Genomic DNA, 21,921 nt, shown 5'->3' with positions numbered 1-21,921 from the left:
TTTAAAGCACAATAAAAAAATGGAGGGGGAAGGAAAAAACTATGGCATATGCTTCATTATATGTAAAGGCCAACTGGGCCTGATGAAATCACTGGTCATCAAAGGACTGAGTCATAGAGTATGATGGGGAGTATGTGGCTTTTAATGGCATGCATCAGAAAAAGTGTAAATGGGGGCAGAAAGGACACATGTAGTTTCAGCAAACGTATTTATGATTTTATATTTGAAAAGTGAAAAAAAAAATCTGTGTATCAGTTATCCTCAGGGAAGGGGTAGAATGTTGAAGGAACATGTATGGAGTGCATAACCAAATCTGGGCATAGGTCCAAAACTCAAAGTATGACATGTTCACATGTATGGATTTTTAAAGTTTGAGAAAAGCACTGCACTAAATAACTGGGTTTCTCATTAAAACCTTATTTATTACTAAGAAAATAAAGCTACCCATTGGACATTGATGGTCATGGCCTTCACTGTCTCCAGATCCAATGATCATCTATAAGCTGCTTATATACTTCCAACTCTGAACATTTACATTTATAAAAGCTTACGAGATGATGTTTGCATGTATTTCTTCTCATCAGCTTAAGATTCATTTGACAATGTCTTCTAAAAAATTTAAGATTTCTTCTGCCTCCAGGCATCTATGGTCTTAGTGCTTATTAGATCATTATTAGTCTGGAAAGCAGACAATAAATACACTAATACAATGTGAGCACGTGGCAAAAGAAGTCTGTATGTGGATAAGAGAGAAAAATACAGAAGTAAGTACATTAAGGGTGGAGGGGTGGTTGGCAGAGCAGAAGTTAAAAGGGAAAGGAGATGCTTTATCTGTTAGGATAATGGGGCTCAGCAGCTCTCTCCATTAAGTCAGGTGAGTGAAGCAATGTAAAGGCACACTAGGTATGTGTGTGCACTATGTGTGTGTGTTTGTTTTTCCTAAGTACAGGCAGTCCCCGGGTTATGAACATCCAACTTACGCACAACCTGCAGTTACCAGCCAAACCCTGTAAAGGCTATTTCATTAAAAATTTGAGGTACATACAATGGTTCATAATAACAGGTGCTACTTTGCAACACACATCAAAACATTATTATTACTGAATTATTATGTTAAAGATGTTTTAGTGTACCTGGAAGTTTTTCTTTAATGTTTTTTATGCATAGGAGGGTACACTATACAGTATATACCAAGACATACATTTGACTTAACATTAGATATGAACTGTACACCGAGCTGTTCTGACTTACAAACTCAACTTAAAGGCAGACTTAGAAACGGAACTCATTCATAATCTGGGGACTACCTGTACCATTAATATATTTGCCCCAAGTGTACTTTTCCTAAGGCTTAATACATCCCCAGAGAAAGCCCATTAAAAGATTGATTTGTATATTTGAACATCACCCCAGTGTTGCAGACAGAAGCCAGACAGAATGGTCTCTTTTAGGAAATTGGAGTTCCAGGGTGAAATCTTAGGGGATGATCATTTTGGCCCCAAGTAGTCCACTTCTAAAACCTGGTTAATTCAGTGGATATGACATAGGTTTCTCTCACTTGATTTTCAAGTTAGTCTCAAGAAAAAAATGACTATATATACGTATTTTATTATTTTTGGCGGCATGTGATAAAAGAATACATTTCCATTTCACACACTTCATAGGACTATTCTCTATAGAGTCTTTATGGCTAAAAGTTTTTGCAATTCCTTACTTTCCCTGAACTTCACAATCAAATCTAGTAGAGAATACTGAAGAAAAAACCATTTATCAAGAGAGACTTATACAATGTGCTTCTGAATTTGTTTAATAAATCTCACTGCAATTCCCAAAATATATCTTTTACAACACATCCCATAGCTGGGTAGAATACAATTTCACAATGGTATGCACTCCACATGGTTGGTTTGAAGAACTGAAACTGACTGCCAGGGTCTAAATCTCATTTATTAATCTCATGCCCTTGGTCAATTGCTCTACCCATACTCTGCCTTAGTTCCCTTGTCTGGTTAACAGGAATCATGATATTAATAGTGCCTACACCTCACAGGGTTATTGCCATGAGAATTAAATGAGTTAATCCACCCTAAAGGCTAAGTACAGTCTCTAGGATGTAGAAGGGACCCAATAAATGTAAACGAGGTTAATAATATGTAAAGAAACCGTATCTTAAATCACTTTAAGACAGGCTTTAAAATCCCTCCCCAAACTGCCCACTATGAGGCACTGAGACAATCCTCTCAGATGACCTTTAAGTAAAAAAAAATCTTGTGATAAAAGACACAGGCTACACATAAATGGCTACACATAGGCAGGTTCAAATACGACTCGTACAAAATAACTCCTTGCTGTTGATTAAAACCGTTATCTTCTGAACTACTACCTTTTCTAAACACTCAACTTTCAAAATCTATAGCTAAAAAGGTAAGCAAATTAGAAGCCACCATCAAGACTAAGCTTTCTCACTAACAAAATGCTACATAAGGAACTTCTAATAAGGTTTCTTGTCCACAGGTTAATAATAACCTAATTTAAAACCACATCATTTCTTTCTTCTGCTTCATATCCTTCAAAGTGATATACAATTTCTTCTTGGACCTAGAATAGAAGTTTCTGGATGAACTAAGCAAATTGTTACCAGAAATGCAATTTTATAATAATACAATTTTTCAGAGTAGCCAGAAAGCATAGAACATCTGTGTAGCGTTTGTTAATATATAACAATAACCTAATATATATAGCGTATGCCACCTAAGTGGAAAAATGAGTCTACCATGAGAAGTGCAAACAAAAATCGCTACAGATTTCATCAGTATTACGTTCTGAAGTCTAGTTGGGAACATTTTAAAGAGGGTGGTATCACAGCTCCCTTTAGTCTAGGCTGGAGGTCACAAACTGCCTGGCATAGATGCTTTGCTTGGCCAACACAGTATTTTAAACATTACTAAACTCAAATATCTTTAGGTGAACCATGCCCTCTATTTACCTGACAGGCCCATAAAGGCACTGTATTTTGTAAACCCTGGTCTCCTTTCGGATAAGAAATGCAAAAGGTAATCACTAGTTAAGAAGGAACCTCATTTGCTGATGCCTGATAAAGTCCAAGGATTTGAAAATGAAGGGCATTAATAATTACATTTGGAAATTCTTCTAATTTGCTAGTTGGGTAAATTTTAAATATATGCTTTCAATGTATTCAATGTAGCTCACTTGGTTAAGATTGTTGAGCAGAGTTATTACAATTAATTTACAGCTGGATACCAAAAGAAATCAAAGACTAGAGAAATTTAAACATGTTGTGGTATCAAAGTTTGGGCTACAATCCAAATTTTATATTACTTTCAAAAAATAACATTCAGTCAATGGTTTCTTTTTCTTCATATAAAAGGGAGTGGATTTGCCTCGATGCAATATTGAAGAAAGAACTAGTTTCTACGATTGTATTTTAATGAATATTTATATATATATACACACAGAGACACAGAGATATACACATACTCAGAGCAGGGACTGAGCCAACCATTGCTCTTTTCAGTTCCATCATGCTTCCTGGGAGAGTCTATTCTACTTGGGAACTAAGCCTGAGTCTAGGGACAAATGAGAGGACCCTGGAGCGAGTTTCCTAAAGCATTAGTTCATGCATCATTCCAAGGGTGTTAGGTTTTAAGCGTTGATGAGGCACAATCTAGCTGGCTTTAGAGTCCAAACATTATTAGTTAAATGTTCTTTTAAATTAACAAGGAGGACTGCTTCCATTCAGATGGCTGTAGTAAGTACACCCTTGTCTCCTGCTTCTTCAGAACACAAGTACAAGGCACCTTGCAGTGAATTTGCTTCCAGGAGTGGTGCCCCTGAACTCTCCTGAATCAGTCTTTCTGAAGGTTCTGGCGAATTCTCCCTCCATCTTGGACTTGAGTGTTGTTGGGAGATTTCCCATATTGATGGACATGGAGAAGGGAAACCCAGAGCAGATCTTGAGAGGGGATCTTCCTGAAGGCCTACTTCTTGGATACACCTGTTGGAAAGCACCTCCTTTTCTTTGGAATTTCGCCATTTCATCCTTCTGTTCTGAAACCAAATTTTCACCTATTGATAAAATAATTGGACAAAATGACCACTTATTAAAGATTATTTCACTTCATCATTTTAAACTAACTTCCTTTATAATCCTTTCTAAAGAATGCTTTATTATAAAAGCCAACTGACACAGTTCAGGTGGTTTTTTACGTGGGTTCCTTTTAAAAAACTGAGAAATCACTTTAATGGCCCCATAAACATGTCTGAAGCAAAATGACTGAGATAAATTGGTTACATCCTGTAAGTCTGACTTCTTTCAAAACTGATTTCACCCTCTTAGATATTTTAAAGCATCACTTAGTCTGTGCTAAATTAATTACTCAAAGGAAATATATTGACTAGTAAGAGAATCTGAGTGTTTCTTATGTGTCAGGCATTGGGCCATGTACTTTACATGAATTGTATATCTGGATCCTCACAATGACTGTACGAGTCCCCATTTCACATTTGAGGAAACTGAGGCTCAGAGAGGTTAACCAGCCCAAGGTGACACAGAGAGTAAAATGGAAGCATTGAGACTAGAATCCACGACTATCCAATCCCAGTGCCCAGATTCTTATAAACATTCAGGCTTTATCGGGAGCTTTTGTGGAAAACATTTTATAATGCTTTGATAAATTGCAGGCTTTATACAGTTTCCAAATCTGTATTACTCCTAGGATTTATCAAATTCCAAGAACTGGGCTCAGTAAGTAACAACTGATTGTAATTAAGCTGGAAGTGCTTATGATCCCAAAAACCCAGTGCTTATGATGGTTTTTATGATGGTGGTTCCTAATTTGAATCATACCTTCCCCTTGCCCCATCCTGGCATTTATCCACTGTGTAGTCAACTGTGCTTGAGAAGAAAACTTCACAATTGGTTTACTGACACCTTAAAAGCCAATCACATCATTTTCCTGTACATTACATGGCATCCTTACACCAAAAACTTAGTAAATTTCTATTTTTAAAACAAAACCTGAACCACATTTACCTGAAACCCATTGCTGTTGAGTCGATTCTGACTCATAGTGACCCTAGAGGACAGAGTAGAACTGCCCCATAGAATTCCCAAGGAGCACCTGGTAGATTCTAACTGCCGACCTTTTAGTTAGCAGCCAAACACTTAACCATTGCACCACTCGTAAAAACCAAACCAAACCCATTGCTGCTGAGTCGATTCTGACTCATAGCCACCCTAGAGTACAGAGTAGAACTGCCCCATAGAGTTCCCAAGGAGCACCTGGTAGATTCGAACTGCCAACCTTTGGGTTAGCAGCCATAGCGCTTAACCACTACACCCCCAGGGTTTCCCATTTTTTACCTAGCGAGACGATAATATTGAAGTATAAAGTATATTAACCAAATATTTTTCCCAATAAAGGAAAAAATTCTGAGGTAGTTTTTCCCAATTGGCAAAACAATTTCTTCATTCTTTCAACTCAATTGGCAATGTTCACAATGGCTACAAAAGAAATATACCCCAGGCAATTGAGTCCTAAAGACTGCTGTCTCAGTTACAATCCTGTGATTATGGCTTTTCATAAGGAAAAGATTAATGTGTACATACCAAAGCCTTCAGTTCTACTCCTGAACATTTCTTATTTGCACTGGGTACTGACTCCTAGGAAGTGTGCCAAAGATTTCTAACGGGTTTTCACTAAAGACAGTTAATTGTTCCCATTAGTGGTTCTTGTCTTTCTCTCATATTCAGTATTTTCTTCTCCCCTTAGTTTTTCCATATATTCAGAAATCTTTGTTGAGTGACAGCGGCATGAAAAAAAAAAATCAAGAAAGGAGCTTCCTCACAATCAATGGTGTTGGGCTAAATGCATATGTTTAGGAAAAAATAAAAGTTCTACCTCCCAACAAATACAAACACAAATTCCACATAGGTTAAAGAACATAAAAACAAAACTATCAAAATTCTAGAAGAAAATATGAGGTTATCTGTAAAGTCTTGGGGAGATGAATGTGTTTTTAAGCATGGCATGAAACTCTGAGACCATAAAGGAAAAGATACACCAATCTGACTACATAAAAATCAGAAATTTCTGTATAATCAAAGACATCACGAACACATGAAAAAAAACCAACAAAGCTGGAGAGGTTTTTCACAACATCTGTAACAGGAAAATGTTAATAGCTATAATGTTCCAAATATTTTGATTAACAGCCAAAATAATTTCCACATGTCAATAAAAAGATTAAAAATTGTACAACAGTGAAGTGGCCAATTCCAAGAGTATAAGTGGCCAGTATAACAATGAAAAGATGCTCGCATTAACAATACGTTGCCGTCGAGTCAATTCTGACTCACAGTGACCCTATAGGACAGAGTAGAACTGCCCTGCATAGGGTTTCCAAGGAGCACCTGGTAGATCTGAATTGCTGACCTTTTGGTTAGCAGGTGTAGCTCTTAACCACTACGCTACCAGGGTTTCCAAAAGATGCTCAGGATCTGGTAATTTGGAAAATTCAAATAAAAAAACAGCAAACGTCATTGTCCATGAGATTGGATACATTTTTTCAATGGAAAACAGCAATTTGCAAAAAAAGAGTGTTTGTTAATAATACTATTTGATATAATTCAGTATGTAATTTGATACAATACTGTATTTGCAAAGGAAATTTTTAATCTATTACAATTTAAAATGGACATAAGCTTTAGCACATAAATCCCACTTCTAGTTCCCAATCTTATCGAAATATTTTTAAGGTGCATAAAGATAAGCAATAGTGCAAATTAAAGTTAACTTAAACTTGAAGATGACTAAAGAATTATGATATATCCATGTGAAAGTTTATTAAGAGACAGTTGCTAAAAAAAAAAAAAAAAGGGGATAGATCTCTATGTACTAACACGGAAGGATGTCCATTAAAGAATCGAAAAAAAAAAAGTACAAAACAACATGCATTGTTATCAGTACGGTTCGTAACAGCCTAAAACTGGAAACAATCCAAATATCCACCATTAAGAAGAATGGATTAATCGTGGTATATATATGGCTGCTAACCAAAAGGTCAACAGTCTGAAACCACCAGCCGCTGCTTGGAAACCCTATAGGGCAGTTCTATTCTGTCCTACAGAGTCGCTGTAAGTCGGAATCAACTCAGCAGCAACGGGTTTGGATTTTTTGGCATCACTTAGGGGGATACGACACAGCAATGAATTCAAATGAGCTATCTGCTACACACAACAACATGAATGAAATCTCACAAACATAACGTTAAACGAAAGAAGCCCTTTATAGAAGAATATGTACCGAATAATTCTATTTATATAAAGTCTAAAAGCAGGCAAACTAGTCTATGCTGTTAGAAGTAAGGATGGTGGATACTTAAGGAAGGTGTCAGTATGATGGGGACTGAACATGCAGGGGTTTCCAGCCCAGTGGTAATGTTCTACTTCTTGATCTGTGTGCTGGGTATACAGGTGATTTGTATTGTACTTTAGTTAAAAGTTAACATATGAACAGTACAAGCCCATTTTTACTTAAAAACACATATAGTGGAGCCCTGGTGGTACAGTGGTTAAGAGCTTGGCTGCTAACCAAAATGTCGACAGTTCAGATCCACAGTCACTCCTTGGAAACCTACGGGACAGCTCTACTCTGTCCTATAGGGTTGCTATACATCAGAATCGACTAGTCAGTAACAGGTTTTGTGTGTGTGTGTGTGTGTGTGTGTATACAATTCTGTGTCTCGTCTTCCTCATTTATAAAATTGTTAGTTGCCATCAAGTTGATTCCAACTCACAGTGACCCCATGTGTACAGAGCAGAACTGCTCCACAGGGTTTTCAAGGCTGTCACCTTTTGGAAGCAGATCGCCAGGTCTATTTGTAAATCAGGGATGATGAAAGTACCTACCTGATAGGCTCATTGTAGGAATTAAGTGACTTACCAAATGTAAGGGCACATAGTAGCCATTATGCAGTATTTGTGTTATTAAATGTTTGTGCACGTACAAAAAAAAAAAAAGTTGCTGTTGAGTCAATTCTGGCTCATGGCAATCCCATGTGTATCAGAGTAGAACTGTGCCCCAATGGGGTTTTCAATGGCGGATCTTTCAGAAGTAGATCGCCAGGCCTTTCTTCCAAGGACTCTAAGTGGACTCGAACCACCAACCTTTCAGTTAACACCCAAGCATGTTAACCATTTGCACTACCCAGGGACTCCTGGGTATACATACACAATACCCCTATATACTTAATTTAAAAGTAATACATGATATGTCTATAAATTCAAATCAGAGAGCCTACAGTTGGGTTGGATTGGAAGGGGAAGTAGATGAGTTTCCATTTTTAACTTTACCTATTTCCTTTTCGTTTGAATTTACCATAGCTTCATTCTGTTATACACAGGATTGCTATGAGTTGCAAATGACTTGAGGGCACCTAACAATAACAACATACCATGTATTGTGTAATTAGATATATACACAATTATGAAAATGTTAAATTACTTCTGAGATTTTCCCAACAAATTCAATAAGATAAAAAGTATTCATTCCTGAGGCACCTGAATTTTAAAAACAATATAATCAACTTTGTAAAACTACTTGCCGGTGCATAAGCACTGGAAGATAACATGCAGAAAGGGAAATAATAGGTATTTTGGGGGTGGCAAGATTATGGCCGTCCCCCATCAATATTTTACTATGGTTGTTTCACTACCTTTTCAACAGATAACTTTTAAAGAACACAGTATATTCTACTGGAGCTCTGGTGGTGCAGTGGTTAAAGTGCTCGGCTGCTAACCAAAAGGTCTGCGGTTCAACCTTAGCGGCTACTCTGCGAGAAAAAGATGTGGCAGTCTGCTTCCATAAAAATTTACAGCCTTTGAAACCAGATGGGGCAGTTCTACGCTGTCACTATGAGTCGGAATCGACTCGACAGCAGTGTGTTTGGTTTGGGTTGGTATATTCTACCCAAGATTTTCACACTTTTTCAGAGCACTGTCAAATCTAACAGAGGCACTTTCCACCTTTCTTTTAACACCTACTTCAAGTTCTAAGGAAACCCTGGTGGCGCAGTGGTTAAGTGCTATGGCTACTAACCAAAGGATGGGCAGTTCGAATCTGCCAGGTACTCCTTGGAAACTCTATGGGGCAATTCTGCCCTGTCCTATAGGGACACTATGAGTCGGAATCGACTCGACGGCACTGGGTTTGGTTTTTGGTTTTCAAGTTCTAACTCAACCAGATGCTCCCCAGCCTACTGAGCCGGTGCATTTTCTCCTGACTATGGAATTCTTTTCCAGTGAGATGCAGGCCAAGCCTACTGAGCCCTCGTGTGGTCCTCACTCAGGCCCAACAGCTCCTCTGAGGGCCAAACAGTCCATCACTAAACTTAACAGGAGTATATATACCAGTCATAGAGCTATCCTTTACAGAGATGGGCAGTAACATAAGGCTCCAGAGAGATGCATATCTTTGAGGATCTAGCTCCCCTAAAAAAAACTAGTTGGCAGTAAATCTAACCTACCAGGTGATGCCCCCTGTATTATTATCTCACACTGTTATCTAATTCTTCATGAGCTTCTGCTTTGTTTTCCCAATTGTGTATATAAGTTCCTGGGGTACAAGAAATACAGCTTCATCAGTACTTATCCACAATCTCTCTAACTGCCTGTGCAGCACAGGGTCTTACACAAAGTAGACCATCAAGGTATAGCTAATGAGTCATCTATTATATACAAAAAATTGTTCTGTGACATAGACAGAATATCTGTATTTGTCCCCATTTTGTGAGAAACTGAGGCACAACTGACTTGATTAAGGTTATGGTCTCATAAGTTAGGAGCTCAGCTGGTAACCAAAAGGTCAGCAGTTCAAATCCACCATCCACTTCTTGGAAACCCTATGGGGCAGTTGTACTCTGTCCTACAGGGTTGCCATGAGTCGGAATCAATTTGATGACAATGGGTTTTTGGTAAAGTGAACACAAGGGAACCCAGATGGCAAGCAAAGAACCTGCTGCATTTCAGCTGCCACTGAGCCCCTTGCCCAGGTACCCCTGTGCAGTGGACACCCCGTTTAATCTCTAGGTTAAATGGAAAAAAACTCCAGAGTCAGGTTGCCTGGGTTGGGAGCCTACCTCCAAAGCAGCTTCATTATGTGACATGAACCTATGTCTACTTCTCTACATTTCTTCATCTAGAAAACTGGGGTGATTACCGTGCTAATTTTATATGGTGACTATAAGAATTAAATAGGAAAATGCCAGTGCTTTGCAGTGTTAACTGTTAGAATAGGCCAGTCTTTAAAGGAGTATTCTGCACTCCCACAAAGTCCAAAAAGTTTCACTGAAACTTATATGAAACATCAACATACAATGACGGTTCATGAAGTTTGCAAATATGAAATTATTTGATGGCCAAAAAAAAAGAAAACCATTGCTGTTAAGTCAATTCCAACTTATGGGAGCCCTAGTGGCACACCGGTTAAGGGCACAGCTACTAACTGAAAGGTCAGCAGTTTAAACCTGCCAAGCGCTCTAGGGGAGAAAGATGTGGCAGTCTGCTTCCATTAAGATTACAGCCTTGGAAGCCCTATGGGGCAGTTCTACTCTGTCCTATAGGGTTGCTATGAGTTGCATGAGTACTTGACTGTACTTGATATAAACCCAAAGCAGAAAATAATGAAGCCCATTAAGAGGTATTTATGAGTCATGAGTTTATGCTTTCATTTTTGGATTGGAAATGAAGAGAAAGACAAGAAAATTGGTTCCTGCTTTTGTAAGGCATTATTAAGCCTGTTTCTCTGAGTGCAAACAATCTAATGATGTAAATGCCATGTGCTTTAGCATTTCTCCTCATTTGGAATGAATTAAACAGCCCAATGGCAAAAAGCTAGGCATATCACCAAATGGACCTATTTCCAAATAGGAATTTTGATGTGTATTTCCACCCACTAAAAATGATGAAAATTCATTGCAATATCACCTGAGGGTCCAGCACCATGCCCAGGACATTAAATATTTGCCAAATGAGCGTAGTTCATTGTACTCCTTCAGAAATCGGGAGCATAGCCTGCTCGTTAGTACCTGTGATTCCTTTAGTCCCAAATTGATGGCAAGTTTCTTTCGGTCTGTTTTGCTTATATATTTCTGCTTCTGAAACATTTTCTCCAGGGCCTTTCTCTGGTCCTCAGAAAAGACTGCTCTTCTTAAAATGCCCCTCCGAGCTTTGGAATTAGAGTCCTGTGTCAAGAGAGGCAATACACTGTCTTCTCCTGGAGGGAAAAAAACAAGAGACACAAAGCCCAGTTATCAGCTTTAGAGAGGAGAAGTTGTCTATCTTTCCCAGGATAGCATCCTCTTACTCTGTACATGGACCCATTATCTCTTATCTGAACTCTGCATACTCAGAGCAATTCTTTTTAACCTCTTGGGCTCCACTGAGAATCTGGTAAAAGCTCTTTGTTTTTAGGGGGTCTCTCTCCTGTGCCTAAATTGCTTCTTTACTCAGGTATGAATGATCAAGATGGGAAGGAAGAAATATTTATAAACATAGCTGGGTGCCCTTTCTGTGATGACAGACTTCTGTACTCTGTCCTGGTTTGGTCCATGAGCCTCAACTATTACATACTATTTCTTATACAGCCTGTAACCATGTCCTCAAATACCAGAGCGGCCTTTTTGCTTGCTGTTTGGATTCTGACATTCTTAATTTATAAATGTATCTGACCTGCCATCATCCAACTGCCTAAGTATAAAAAATCGGGGGGTGGGGGGTGGGAAGAGAACCCTTGAACGTCCAAAGGTAAAGAAATGCATAGGTAAATTGTTATATCCAGTCAACGAAATTTCAAAGAACAATTAAAGATGAGTAGTACTACGAAGGTCAGGCAGCTGCACAGAAAATACTTATGCTATAATTTTTTAAAGCATGATATATAAGATACATACCATGCTTACGACTAAGCGAAAATGCTGAGAAAAAAAGACTGAAAAGGCAAAAAGAAACACTAAGATAGGCTATTGTTATAGCATTAGAAGGAGCCCTGGTGGTACGATGCTTAGCTGCTAACAGTTATAACCACTCAATGGGAGAAAAGACCTGGTGATCTGCTCTCATTAAGATCATGGCCTAGGAAACCCTATGAGGCAGTTCTACTTTGTCATATAGGGGCACTATCAGTTGGAATAGACTTGACGGCACACAACAACATAGAATTACAAATAATTTCTCTCCACTGTCTATGTTTTAAGTCTGGTTCTATTTTCTAATAAAAACAAATATTTTAGCAACCTTTTTGGAAATAAACTAGCAGTGGACTGAGTTTGTGAGTTTTGGCTAAGGGATGATCAGAGATGAATACAATCCATCCTGAAGGTGCTCAGAGCTGACAGGGCAAGGCATTTTAAGAATACAAACAGCCACAATCAGCAGAACACAGCCAGAAGGCGTTTATACCCAGTTAAGAAGCCATGGAGTCTGGGGGGCAACACAGTAGGCCCTAAGAAAGAGAAGCAGCTAAAAGAATGCAGTTCCTCTTTGTGGCAGCCTAGAAAAAGGCAGGCAGAGCAGAGGGACTGACATTCACAGGCCCACGTAGCAGGATGAAGACAAGTGTGAAACATGGTGAATCTAGGTGGCTCACACACTATGGTATGTCCAGATTGTGGGGTATGAGCAGGAAGATTGCAAGAGATCAGCTGGGAAGGTAGACTAAGGCCAGTGGAAACTGAAACAGTGTGAGGTTGTTAACTGCCACAGTGGGAATTCCTTTGAGATGCTCCTGACTAACCTAGCATTTTAGAAAGGAAAATATTTTCTGAGTTAATAAAACATTTTTTATCAATATAAACAAAACCAAACTCATTGCCATCAAGTCGACTCCGACCCAAAGCGACCCTATAGGATTCTAAAACAAATTTATGGACCTATAAATCTAAAAAAAAAAAAAACTAGGCCCCCCCCAAAAATCTACATATATCTTTTTCTTTTAAATAGAAGTTTTATAAGCAGGTTTCATGATTCTGATCTTTTTAGCCCCTTCTTCATCAAGATCTACGCATTAAAATAAAACAATGGGGAAATAAAACACATTTAAATGTCCCTAAAATTTGAAATAGAAAGCAATACGTTTTCTTAACGAGTTATTTTTAAGTAAAGAGAAAAAGGATTCCCATTAATCTACAAATAAATTGCTCTCTCCAATGTGGCATATACTAACATTTTGTAGGTCATGGACCAAATTAAACCTCGATCTCTAAAGCAGATACATGAAATGATTGTGAGGGTCAAGGTGTTAACTCCCGTGTCTGGCCCTCAGGTTCCAGTTTCCTACATTAAACCTGAATTCAACCAAAAGACAAGCAAAAAATATGACAAACATTGGCTGCTGTCGAGTCAATTCTGACTCATGGCAACTCCATGTGTGCAGAGAGTAGAACTGCTCCGTAAGGTTTTCACAGCTGTGCCCTTTTAGAAGCAGATACTCAGGCCTGTCTTCCGAGGCACCTCTGCGTGGGTTTGAACTGTCGTAAAGAACATCAAATTCTTCTATTCTTTGCTAATTGTCTAGTTTTTCTTAGCACTGCTCTCATTATACAAACCTTGCTTGTTTTCATAAAATGACCTACCTCAAGTTCCTATAAGAAGCACATTACAATGCTGCTATTTCTACCATGAATGTTTCTCCCCATGTCCTGCCGATGGGTCTTTTTAGGGCTATCCCTGGATCTAACCATGAAACACACAGATGAACTTACACCCTTTTTTAAACCTTCTAAGCCTATGAATAGGAGCCCTGGAGGTGCAGTCGTTAAGAGCTTGGCTGATAACCAAAAGGGTGCAGTTCAAATCCACCAGCCACTCTTTGGAAACCCTATGGGGCGGCTCCTACTCTGTCCTAAAGGGTCACTATGAGTGGGCATTGATTCCATGGCAACGGGTATGGGTAAGCCTATGAATAAGTGCTCAGATCCCCACAAAATGAATATACGGACTTTGAGAACTTGTTAGTGACTCAGAAATGTCTCAGAAGCTACTGAACAGCATCAAACATCTCTCAAACTATGCTGAAGTTCATGACAAATCTCTCATTTGTATGGAAATGCCCAGGTGACTGACATACATACATAAAAACAAACATAAAATACTCAGAGTTTAAGGCAGGTAGCAGAAAAGAAGCTTTACAAGCTGAGGCCACCAATTCAAGGTGCTACAGGCTCTAGCAATTTGGAGATGCCTGATTATTACTTTATAACGCACTGGGTTTTTTGGGGTAATGCAGCTTCCATATACACTGGGGGTCACAGCATGTGCTGATTTATGTTCAAATACATACAAAATCTCATGTAATCTTTTCAATAGTCCTCAGAGGTAGATAGATATCATCTTCATTTTCCATAAGAAAAAAACTGAGGTTCCAAAAAGTTGAGTAGTAGAATTAAGGCCAATGCCCTTTAAAATTACTTCAAAGATTGTCTAAGTTATAAGTGGGCAGGGAAGGAGGCGGCTAAAGAGTCATATTAAAATGGCCGAATGACCTGAGACAGAAAGTATTTAAAAGGCGTGTATCCTTGGATCCTGAGATGCTTTCCAAGCCCCATCCCCAGAGAATGGGCCAATAACTAATGTTACTAACAGAGGTGTGCTGTATATAAATGATATCATTAGAAAGGTGGGCAGGAGGTAGTTAGGGGAAATAGAGAAACGCTGCATTACATAAACTACTGGCATCATCTGCCTCTCACTATTGCCTCCACCTCCAGAAAACACGAAGACAGGGTCCTGCTATTTACAGCAGCCAGAAAGCCTGAGAGGACAAAGGGGGAGCCTGATGGAATCACAGCCCAAGAGCAAACAGCCACAGCTCCGTCCTGTCTTGATACCACTGCAGTCCTGCAGAATCCAGTTCCATGAACAGTATGGCATTAATTTCTGGGATATTTAGACTCATTCTGACCCATTTCAGTCTCTGGATCATTGATCTCATTCTGGGGGGCTTCCTCTGTCCCATGTTCTTTTTCACCTGATTGCTTCAGAAAGCTCTGGAAAGGCCATTCATACCCCAGTGCTGCCCTTTGCTCCATGGGGGCCTCTGGACCCCATGGGGTACAAACCCTGCTGTTTCCTGTTCCAGCCTTTACTTCCAATTTGGCCTACCCGACGATCACAGCAAAGTAGTGCTATATGCATGCCACTTCTAATCGGCCATGTTCCTGAAGGTTTTATTTCTTAGTTTACATGATCTTTCTGTATTAAAAACTAATTCATAGCCCAATATCCTTCTGATTTTGTAAGCTAGTTTACAACAAAAGTCCATGAAGCACCACTGAATCTAGACCCCTCAAGGCCTTTAGTAAAAAATATACAAGATTATTTCAGGAGAATTTAAGAATTTAAGCTGGAGTTACCAACAAAGCTTCCAGAAACAATTTTTTTTGCCCTTTTATATAGATTCAATAGCTTCTCAGAGATAGAAGAGACCAGAGGTCATCCGTTTAGTTCAGGCCTGTCCAACAAGCCAATTAAGATGCCATCAGCCTCCATAACTATTTCCTCAAACGTAAGTTACTTCAAACCTTGAGTCTGGGTCTCTCCTTCTTCAAGTGAGCTTTCCACAAAATGTGGGATGGTTTTTTCTGTGTGCTCCTTTTCTTTGGCAACAGCACTCCCAACGGCTGCGACTTCCCTATCTCCTATCTTTCAGGGACTCCTCAATTTCTCTTACACGAAGAGCTTTCTTATCCTTATTTTCAAGTTTGGGGATGTAACACGCGCGCGCGCGTGTGTGTGCGTGCGCATGTGTGTGTGCGTGTGCATGTGAGAATGCCCGTGTGTTTATATGTATTTACATACTTTCTGTGGACTTCAGATTTGGAGAGAGAAGATGTAGCATTTGCCTGTCCTGTCCTAATTTAAACTAAAAGTCTACCCTCCAATCTCTATGTAATCTATAATATTTGGGAACGCAATAATATTTCATTATCATACAACTAGATTTGCTACAAATTTTTCCCTGATACTGAGCCCAAATTTAACTTCCCTTAAACTCCACTCCTTGGTCCTAAATCTACACTTTATATCTAAATTGCATAAAACGTACGGTTTTTTGAAGGTAACTCTCATCTTCTCTTTTCTCCTCTCCAGGCCAAATATACTCAATTTCATTCAAACATTCCTTACCAATCACACAGTTCTTTCACCTTAATAGTTGCCTCCTACCTCCTGACCTGGTTTCTGTATTCTAGTTTGTACAATGTGCCCTTAAAAGTGTGCCTCCAGGATGCAATAGGTGTAGACAATCTGGCCATTAGAGTCTGATAGGACTATGATCTCCCTTATTCTGGATATTCTATTTCTAAAGAGCAATCCAATATCCCCACATCACTCGGTAGACACACAGTGAGCTGCTAGTACATCCCTTCCCTACTGTGTTACAGTAAGCCAATTCTCCCCTATTCCGTACTCACGCACTTGGGTTTGGAAACCTTAAGTCAGGATGTTGTAAGCAGCCCTATTAGATTTCATGTTATGTTGAGACGAGAGTTGTAGACAAGCTCAAGGACGAGCATCCTATATCATAAGCAGTTCCCCCAACTGCTTCTGAACATTTGGGGAGAAACGGGACTCTATTCCAGGACCCCCACTCAAATACTTTCACTGCCTCTCTAGAACTGCTGAATAGAGCCATCAACTCGGAAAATCTATTGTCTTTGAGTCTCTGACTCCTTTAAACATTCTTCCTGGTTGACTGACTGTCATTTATCTATGGAACACCCCCGTCTTCACTATTGAGAAGTCAGGGCCTATAATCAACTTACCGCATAAACTTATGTTTTAGACAATCAGGCTTTTTTCTCTATTAAAACAAAATGCTGCATCTCTCTGAAGATCTTAGTGATCTTACAGTGTAAGAAGATCTTACAGTTTCTTAAAGGAAACTCTGCTGCAGCCTTTTGAGAACTTCTATGCCTCGGTCAGTTTCCTCAGCCCTCTCCTCACTCCAGCTGAGAGCCGTAAATGAGAACATAGCCAGGTCAGGTGGTAAGAATATTAATCAAAGCAATACCCATCTCTGACAATGAAACTAAGAGGACCCACCTACATTCACAACCATAAAATTAATGCCCCTTCCCTGTTGCCTTCAACAAAAACCCTCAGTTCAAACTTGGAGAGTATATTACGTCTTTTTAAGCTTTAACAAGAAAGGGAAGATAGTAAAATGGTCTCAAAATTTTCCTGGCTCAGATTTTTATAACGCAGCTTCAAATTTAAGCTTTGCCTTTTAAAGCGCAAAATTTTCTCAAAAGGTCAGATTTGAGTTGAGTATTCAAAGACAAAATGAAATAATTTATCTGATTGATTAATTCAATTAGCCAGTCTACATAATTAAGACTCCTCTACTTTTTCAGGTTTTTTTTTTTTTTTAAGGTCATTATCTGCATAATTTCCACAACTTTCCATTTCATTTTAGCCAACGAGAAATACGTTATTTTGAAAAGAACCTCATGGATGTAATATCAAAGGTTTTCCATACACTGCTTTGGGGGAAGGAGGGAACTTTTACCACTGCCTTTTCATTTTTCCCCACTACGGGTTGTGCTTAAATAGCCTATTAAACTATTTACTGTGTGTGAGAAGGGCACTCTGTGAATGATTGTTTCCATATTGCAACAATGAGTCAATCATAAATCTAAGAAGCTAACAAGAAAAACTAAATCAATGCTAAACAAATGAAGCATGCTAAGAGAGCCAAAATGGTATTTCACCCGCATAGATACAGATGTGTTGATCCGGTCCTTCTCTTTCAGAAAGAGTGAAGCCAATATTCAGAAACAACGATGAGGGCCATTGACTTCATCGGTTATTAAAAATTTTGCTATAAACCTAAATTTTGGCTGTTTTAGCTGAAACTTAAAACAAGTTTACTTGGACAGTTCATTTTCCTTCTTTTGTATAATGGAAAAAATTTTAAATGCTCGGGCATAAGAATCGTTCTTATAAAAATGAAGAAAACTAGTAAACACCTTAAATAAAAAGGTGCAGAGGCAAGCTTTATTAACTGCTCCTAGGTATCATGGTAATTTATGTAAAATCTTTATTGACAGCATAATTCCACCATTTCATTATTATGTGCTGCCAACAGGAATGAAAAGTGTAAACAAACAAAATAAGATATTCATTTTCAAGTTGTAACTAATAATATGAGACACCACAGTTTATTAAATACACCATTTCTAAACTGTTTTAAAATGCAAACATTAGAAACGGAGACAAACCAAGCGCAATATTGTCTATCCTTCATCTGAGAGCTGTGATTTTCAGCTTGTACATTTTATTTTAAAAAATAAATAAATATATGGAGAATTTTATGAGCCTCTAGAGGTAGACACCACAATTTATAACATTAAGCAAAAGACACAAAGCATGAAGGCCTGAGAAGCAGATGGAGGAAAATGAGACCTGCTTAAGGTAATTTTTCAAGCACCTGAAAATATAAAGTTATCTAGCAAGTGTCTTTAGAATTACTTTTAAAAACTTTTACGTCCTGTTTATTAAAATGGCCCAAGAATTAGTATATTTTATAGCTTAATGATGCTTAAAACACCCCTATAAATACATACACAGACACATGACTGTCCACCTGTTACACGGAATTTTTTTTTTGCCATTTCTACACACCTGAACTGCATCACCAGAGGTTTTTGAAAGTAAAAGAGCAGTATCACATCAGGGTGAAGTACCTAAAACTAAGCGTGGAACCTCCTTTAACCTCTACCCCTAAAATACAATTAAAAAAACACCAAAGATTTAATTCTACACAGACGCCACTGTGATATGGTATCAGATACATGGGTTTTAAGACCTTATTCCAGAAATCTTTTCCTGATAACCCCAATGTTTGGTGATAAATGTCTCCTTAATTTGCACAACAGATTTCAATTGCCCTCACAGGAGACCACCTTGAAGGAGCGAGTAAAAGGTTTAGTCATGGTTTCTATTTTTCTATTTAAATTCAAGACATTCTACTTAAATGGACAATTAATAGGTCATTTCCAAAATAGTAGTGTATCAGTCCTGGTTAATAAACAATCCTCACAGTTGATAATGGGCCCTACGTATTCAGCAAGTCCCTGTATACACTCAACTCAGCCACTAAATCCCTTTTCAGGTGGACAGGGTTATATGGGAAGATGAGCTAGAACGAGTCTATAAAAGTCAGTTTCATTCACTGCTTTATTTTTCAGTCAAGTGCTTTCAATGGTGTCCAGAAATTCACTTGGAATGTGAGACAGGAGAAAAGACTGACACACAGAGCCTTGCTTTATGACTGTACAAAAGGGCAACTGACCCTTACCCAAGGCTTTTCCATGTGAAATGGTTCCTAAAGTTCATCTGCACAGTGAAAAATCACGGTGAGGTCGCGTGTGGATGAGTCAAGTGAAAGTGACGATTGGTCACGGCTCTGTCATCCTTTGTGACTGGGCCCCAGCCATGTGAAGCGCTCTGTGGGAAAGTATCAGCCCCCTAAAGAGATGCTCAGAAGCTCGCAGCTCATTAAACAGCCAGCATTTGCTGCCTCACTTGTCAGGAATCATTCTGTCGAGCAACTGCTCCCCTGAAACATTCATAAAATACAGGCACAGAGGCAACAGGGACCTGAATTCAACCGTGATAGAGCTCGGTACTTTAGAGCGGCTCAACTCCTACTTCGCTTTTCACCTAACAGAGCTGTTAACCTGAATAAATGCTTTCTCTTGGGCAGTGGAAATAAATGCACCCTGTGTTGGACTTCTTTATCATAAACTCAAACTCTCTCCCTAAACTTTCTTATTTGACCTAGAAATCTCAAAACCAAGGTGAATTTTACTTACTTTAGTTCATTTTTTTTTTCCTTTGTGTGTGGAGGGGGGGGAGCTGCACACACACTGCAGATTTTTGAAAATCCGTCATTCTTACCCCATCCCGGAAACTATTACAACTTTGCTTTTATAACGTCTGGAGAAAAGTTCCTCTTGAAAATATTTCTTAAGGCTGAACAGCTCTGGTTGGTTTTCTTCAAGGCGATAAAGAGGAGGGTTTTATCTCTTTTTAAAATCTTGACAATTTTAAATAATTTTCTGTAGATACCTAGTCACTTTCTATGTCTTATTTTAAGCTGACTGGAAATTTTACACAGCACAATTTCTTTAGCCTTTCCTTCCTTTTGTTTTTCTTCTTTAAACAAGTACTGCTACACATTTCAAAAAAAGCCAAACTGGTCCCTCAGGGATCTTTTATATCAAATAGAAAACAAGTAGCTTTCCTTGGTGTGTCAGCCTGGATTTCAATGCCATGAGACACAGTGCACAATTGCTCAGTGTGCTGGGGTTTGATAAATCTCTGGAAACCTCCTGAATAGGATTGCCGTGATTTTTAGTGAGGAATTAGCTCCTTGCCATTGCATTACCAATTAGTTTTCCAGAGCACATTAAATCCTGCTGCTTTGGTTTACAGAATAACTGAGGCATTGCTGATGAAGCATAAAAACTTACTTGGAAAAGCAGTGGGGGACGCAGGGCGGCGACAGGACCCACCACAGCACTCTGAGTAGAAGGGCGAGGAGCTCAGGAAAAAGGGTTTGGAAGGCGCTGCGGAAAAAGCATTGATCTCATTGATTATCCATTTCTTTTGGACAATTTTCAAAGCTCCAGTTTCCTAAAAGCCAGTGAGCAAAAGTACTTCATTTTCTCTGAGTCTGAGTTAATTAGTTAGGTACCACTTTTACTGAAATTAAAATCATTTTCAAGTAGCCTTGATCTGTCAAAGAACTTACCAAATCATTCTACCAAGGTTTGGAAGATGTGGTGGAAAGGCTCAAATAAATTATCAAATACCCAACTTAATAGTGAATTTTCAGTGAGGTTGTAACCATAAATATGAACTATTTCTTTATTTAAAATCTTGATCAGCACTGTTCAATAGTACTGTCTTCAAGGACAGAAATGTTCCGTATCTGCACTGTCCACTATGGGCTCCATTAGCCACATGTGGCTCCTGAGCACTTGAAATGTGGCTAGTGCAACTGTGTGGCTGAATTTTTAATTTAAATAGACACCTATGGCCAGGGACTAGCATACTAAATAGTAAGCTCTAATTATTATACTTACCAAGAAACAACCTAAATGTTATATATGCTCAAGTTTCATTTTTTAAAGAGATTATATCACTGTACTGTTTATTTTCAGAAAGTTACTTTAAAATATAGTAAGCTGAATTCCAGAGGTGGTAATAGTTTTTACTGAGAACTCCCTAACAAAAAATGGCATTTTGCAAACACGTTTCTGATTCTCTTTAATGTTTAAGTATTTGAGAACAGTAATAACATTCAATCTCAAGAGAAATCCAGTTAATCTGAAAGCATTTTTGTTTATAGTATAGGGAGTTGCCACATGATTCTGTTCTGTTCATTTTATTAAAATGCGCTATTAATAAAATTTTCAATTTATATACATGGAATGGTTATCACTACTGTTATAAATGCAGTAAGTGAAATCTGAAACTCCTTTCCTCAGAAGATGAAATAGAGTATGAAGGATAGCACAGAACACTTAACAGTTTCCTTTATTGAGTGGTTACTATATGCCAGGCTTTGGTTAAATGCCTTAAATATACCATGTTCTTTAATACAATAGGTTTAATACAATATAAATATCAGTTGAGATTTCCTGAAGCTGAGCACTATCAAAACATACCCAGCAGAGTGCCTGGTACATTCTCAGTAGGCAATCCATTTTCAGTAAATGAATAAATGATCTGCAAAACCAAGAAACAGGAAACTTCTACCGCTCTTCTTAAGTATGAAGATCAGGAATTAACCCCTTCCCTAACACCCCCCCCACACACATACCCTGTAATATGGT

At 38.6% G+C, this 21,921-nt stretch overlaps 1 protein-coding gene across 1 annotated transcript in view; it reads right to left on the bottom strand.

Annotated features, from left to right (window-relative positions):
• Window positions 1-331: 331 nt before the first annotated feature.
• Window positions 332-21,921, bottom strand: part of DBX2 (developing brain homeobox 2) — a 36,585-nt gene continuing 14,995 nt past the window's right edge. Inside the window, exons 2-4 of the mRNA XM_064284362.1 lie at window positions 20,554-20,649; window positions 11,107-11,294; window positions 332-4,086 (exon numbers count right to left, since the gene is read on the bottom strand). Coding sequence (XP_064140432.1) covers window positions 3,757-4,086; window positions 11,107-11,294; window positions 20,554-20,649 — 614 coding nt within the window. The 3' untranslated portion in view covers window positions 332-3,756. The remainder of the gene's footprint in view (window positions 4,087-11,106; window positions 11,295-20,553; window positions 20,650-21,921) is intronic.

This window comes from Loxodonta africana, chromosome 4 (assembly GCF_030014295.1).
Source record: "Loxodonta africana isolate mLoxAfr1 chromosome 4, mLoxAfr1.hap2, whole genome shotgun sequence".
Lineage (NCBI taxonomy): Eukaryota > Metazoa > Chordata > Mammalia > Proboscidea > Elephantidae > Loxodonta > Loxodonta africana.
This window is presented reverse-complemented; position numbering and strand designations above follow the sequence as displayed.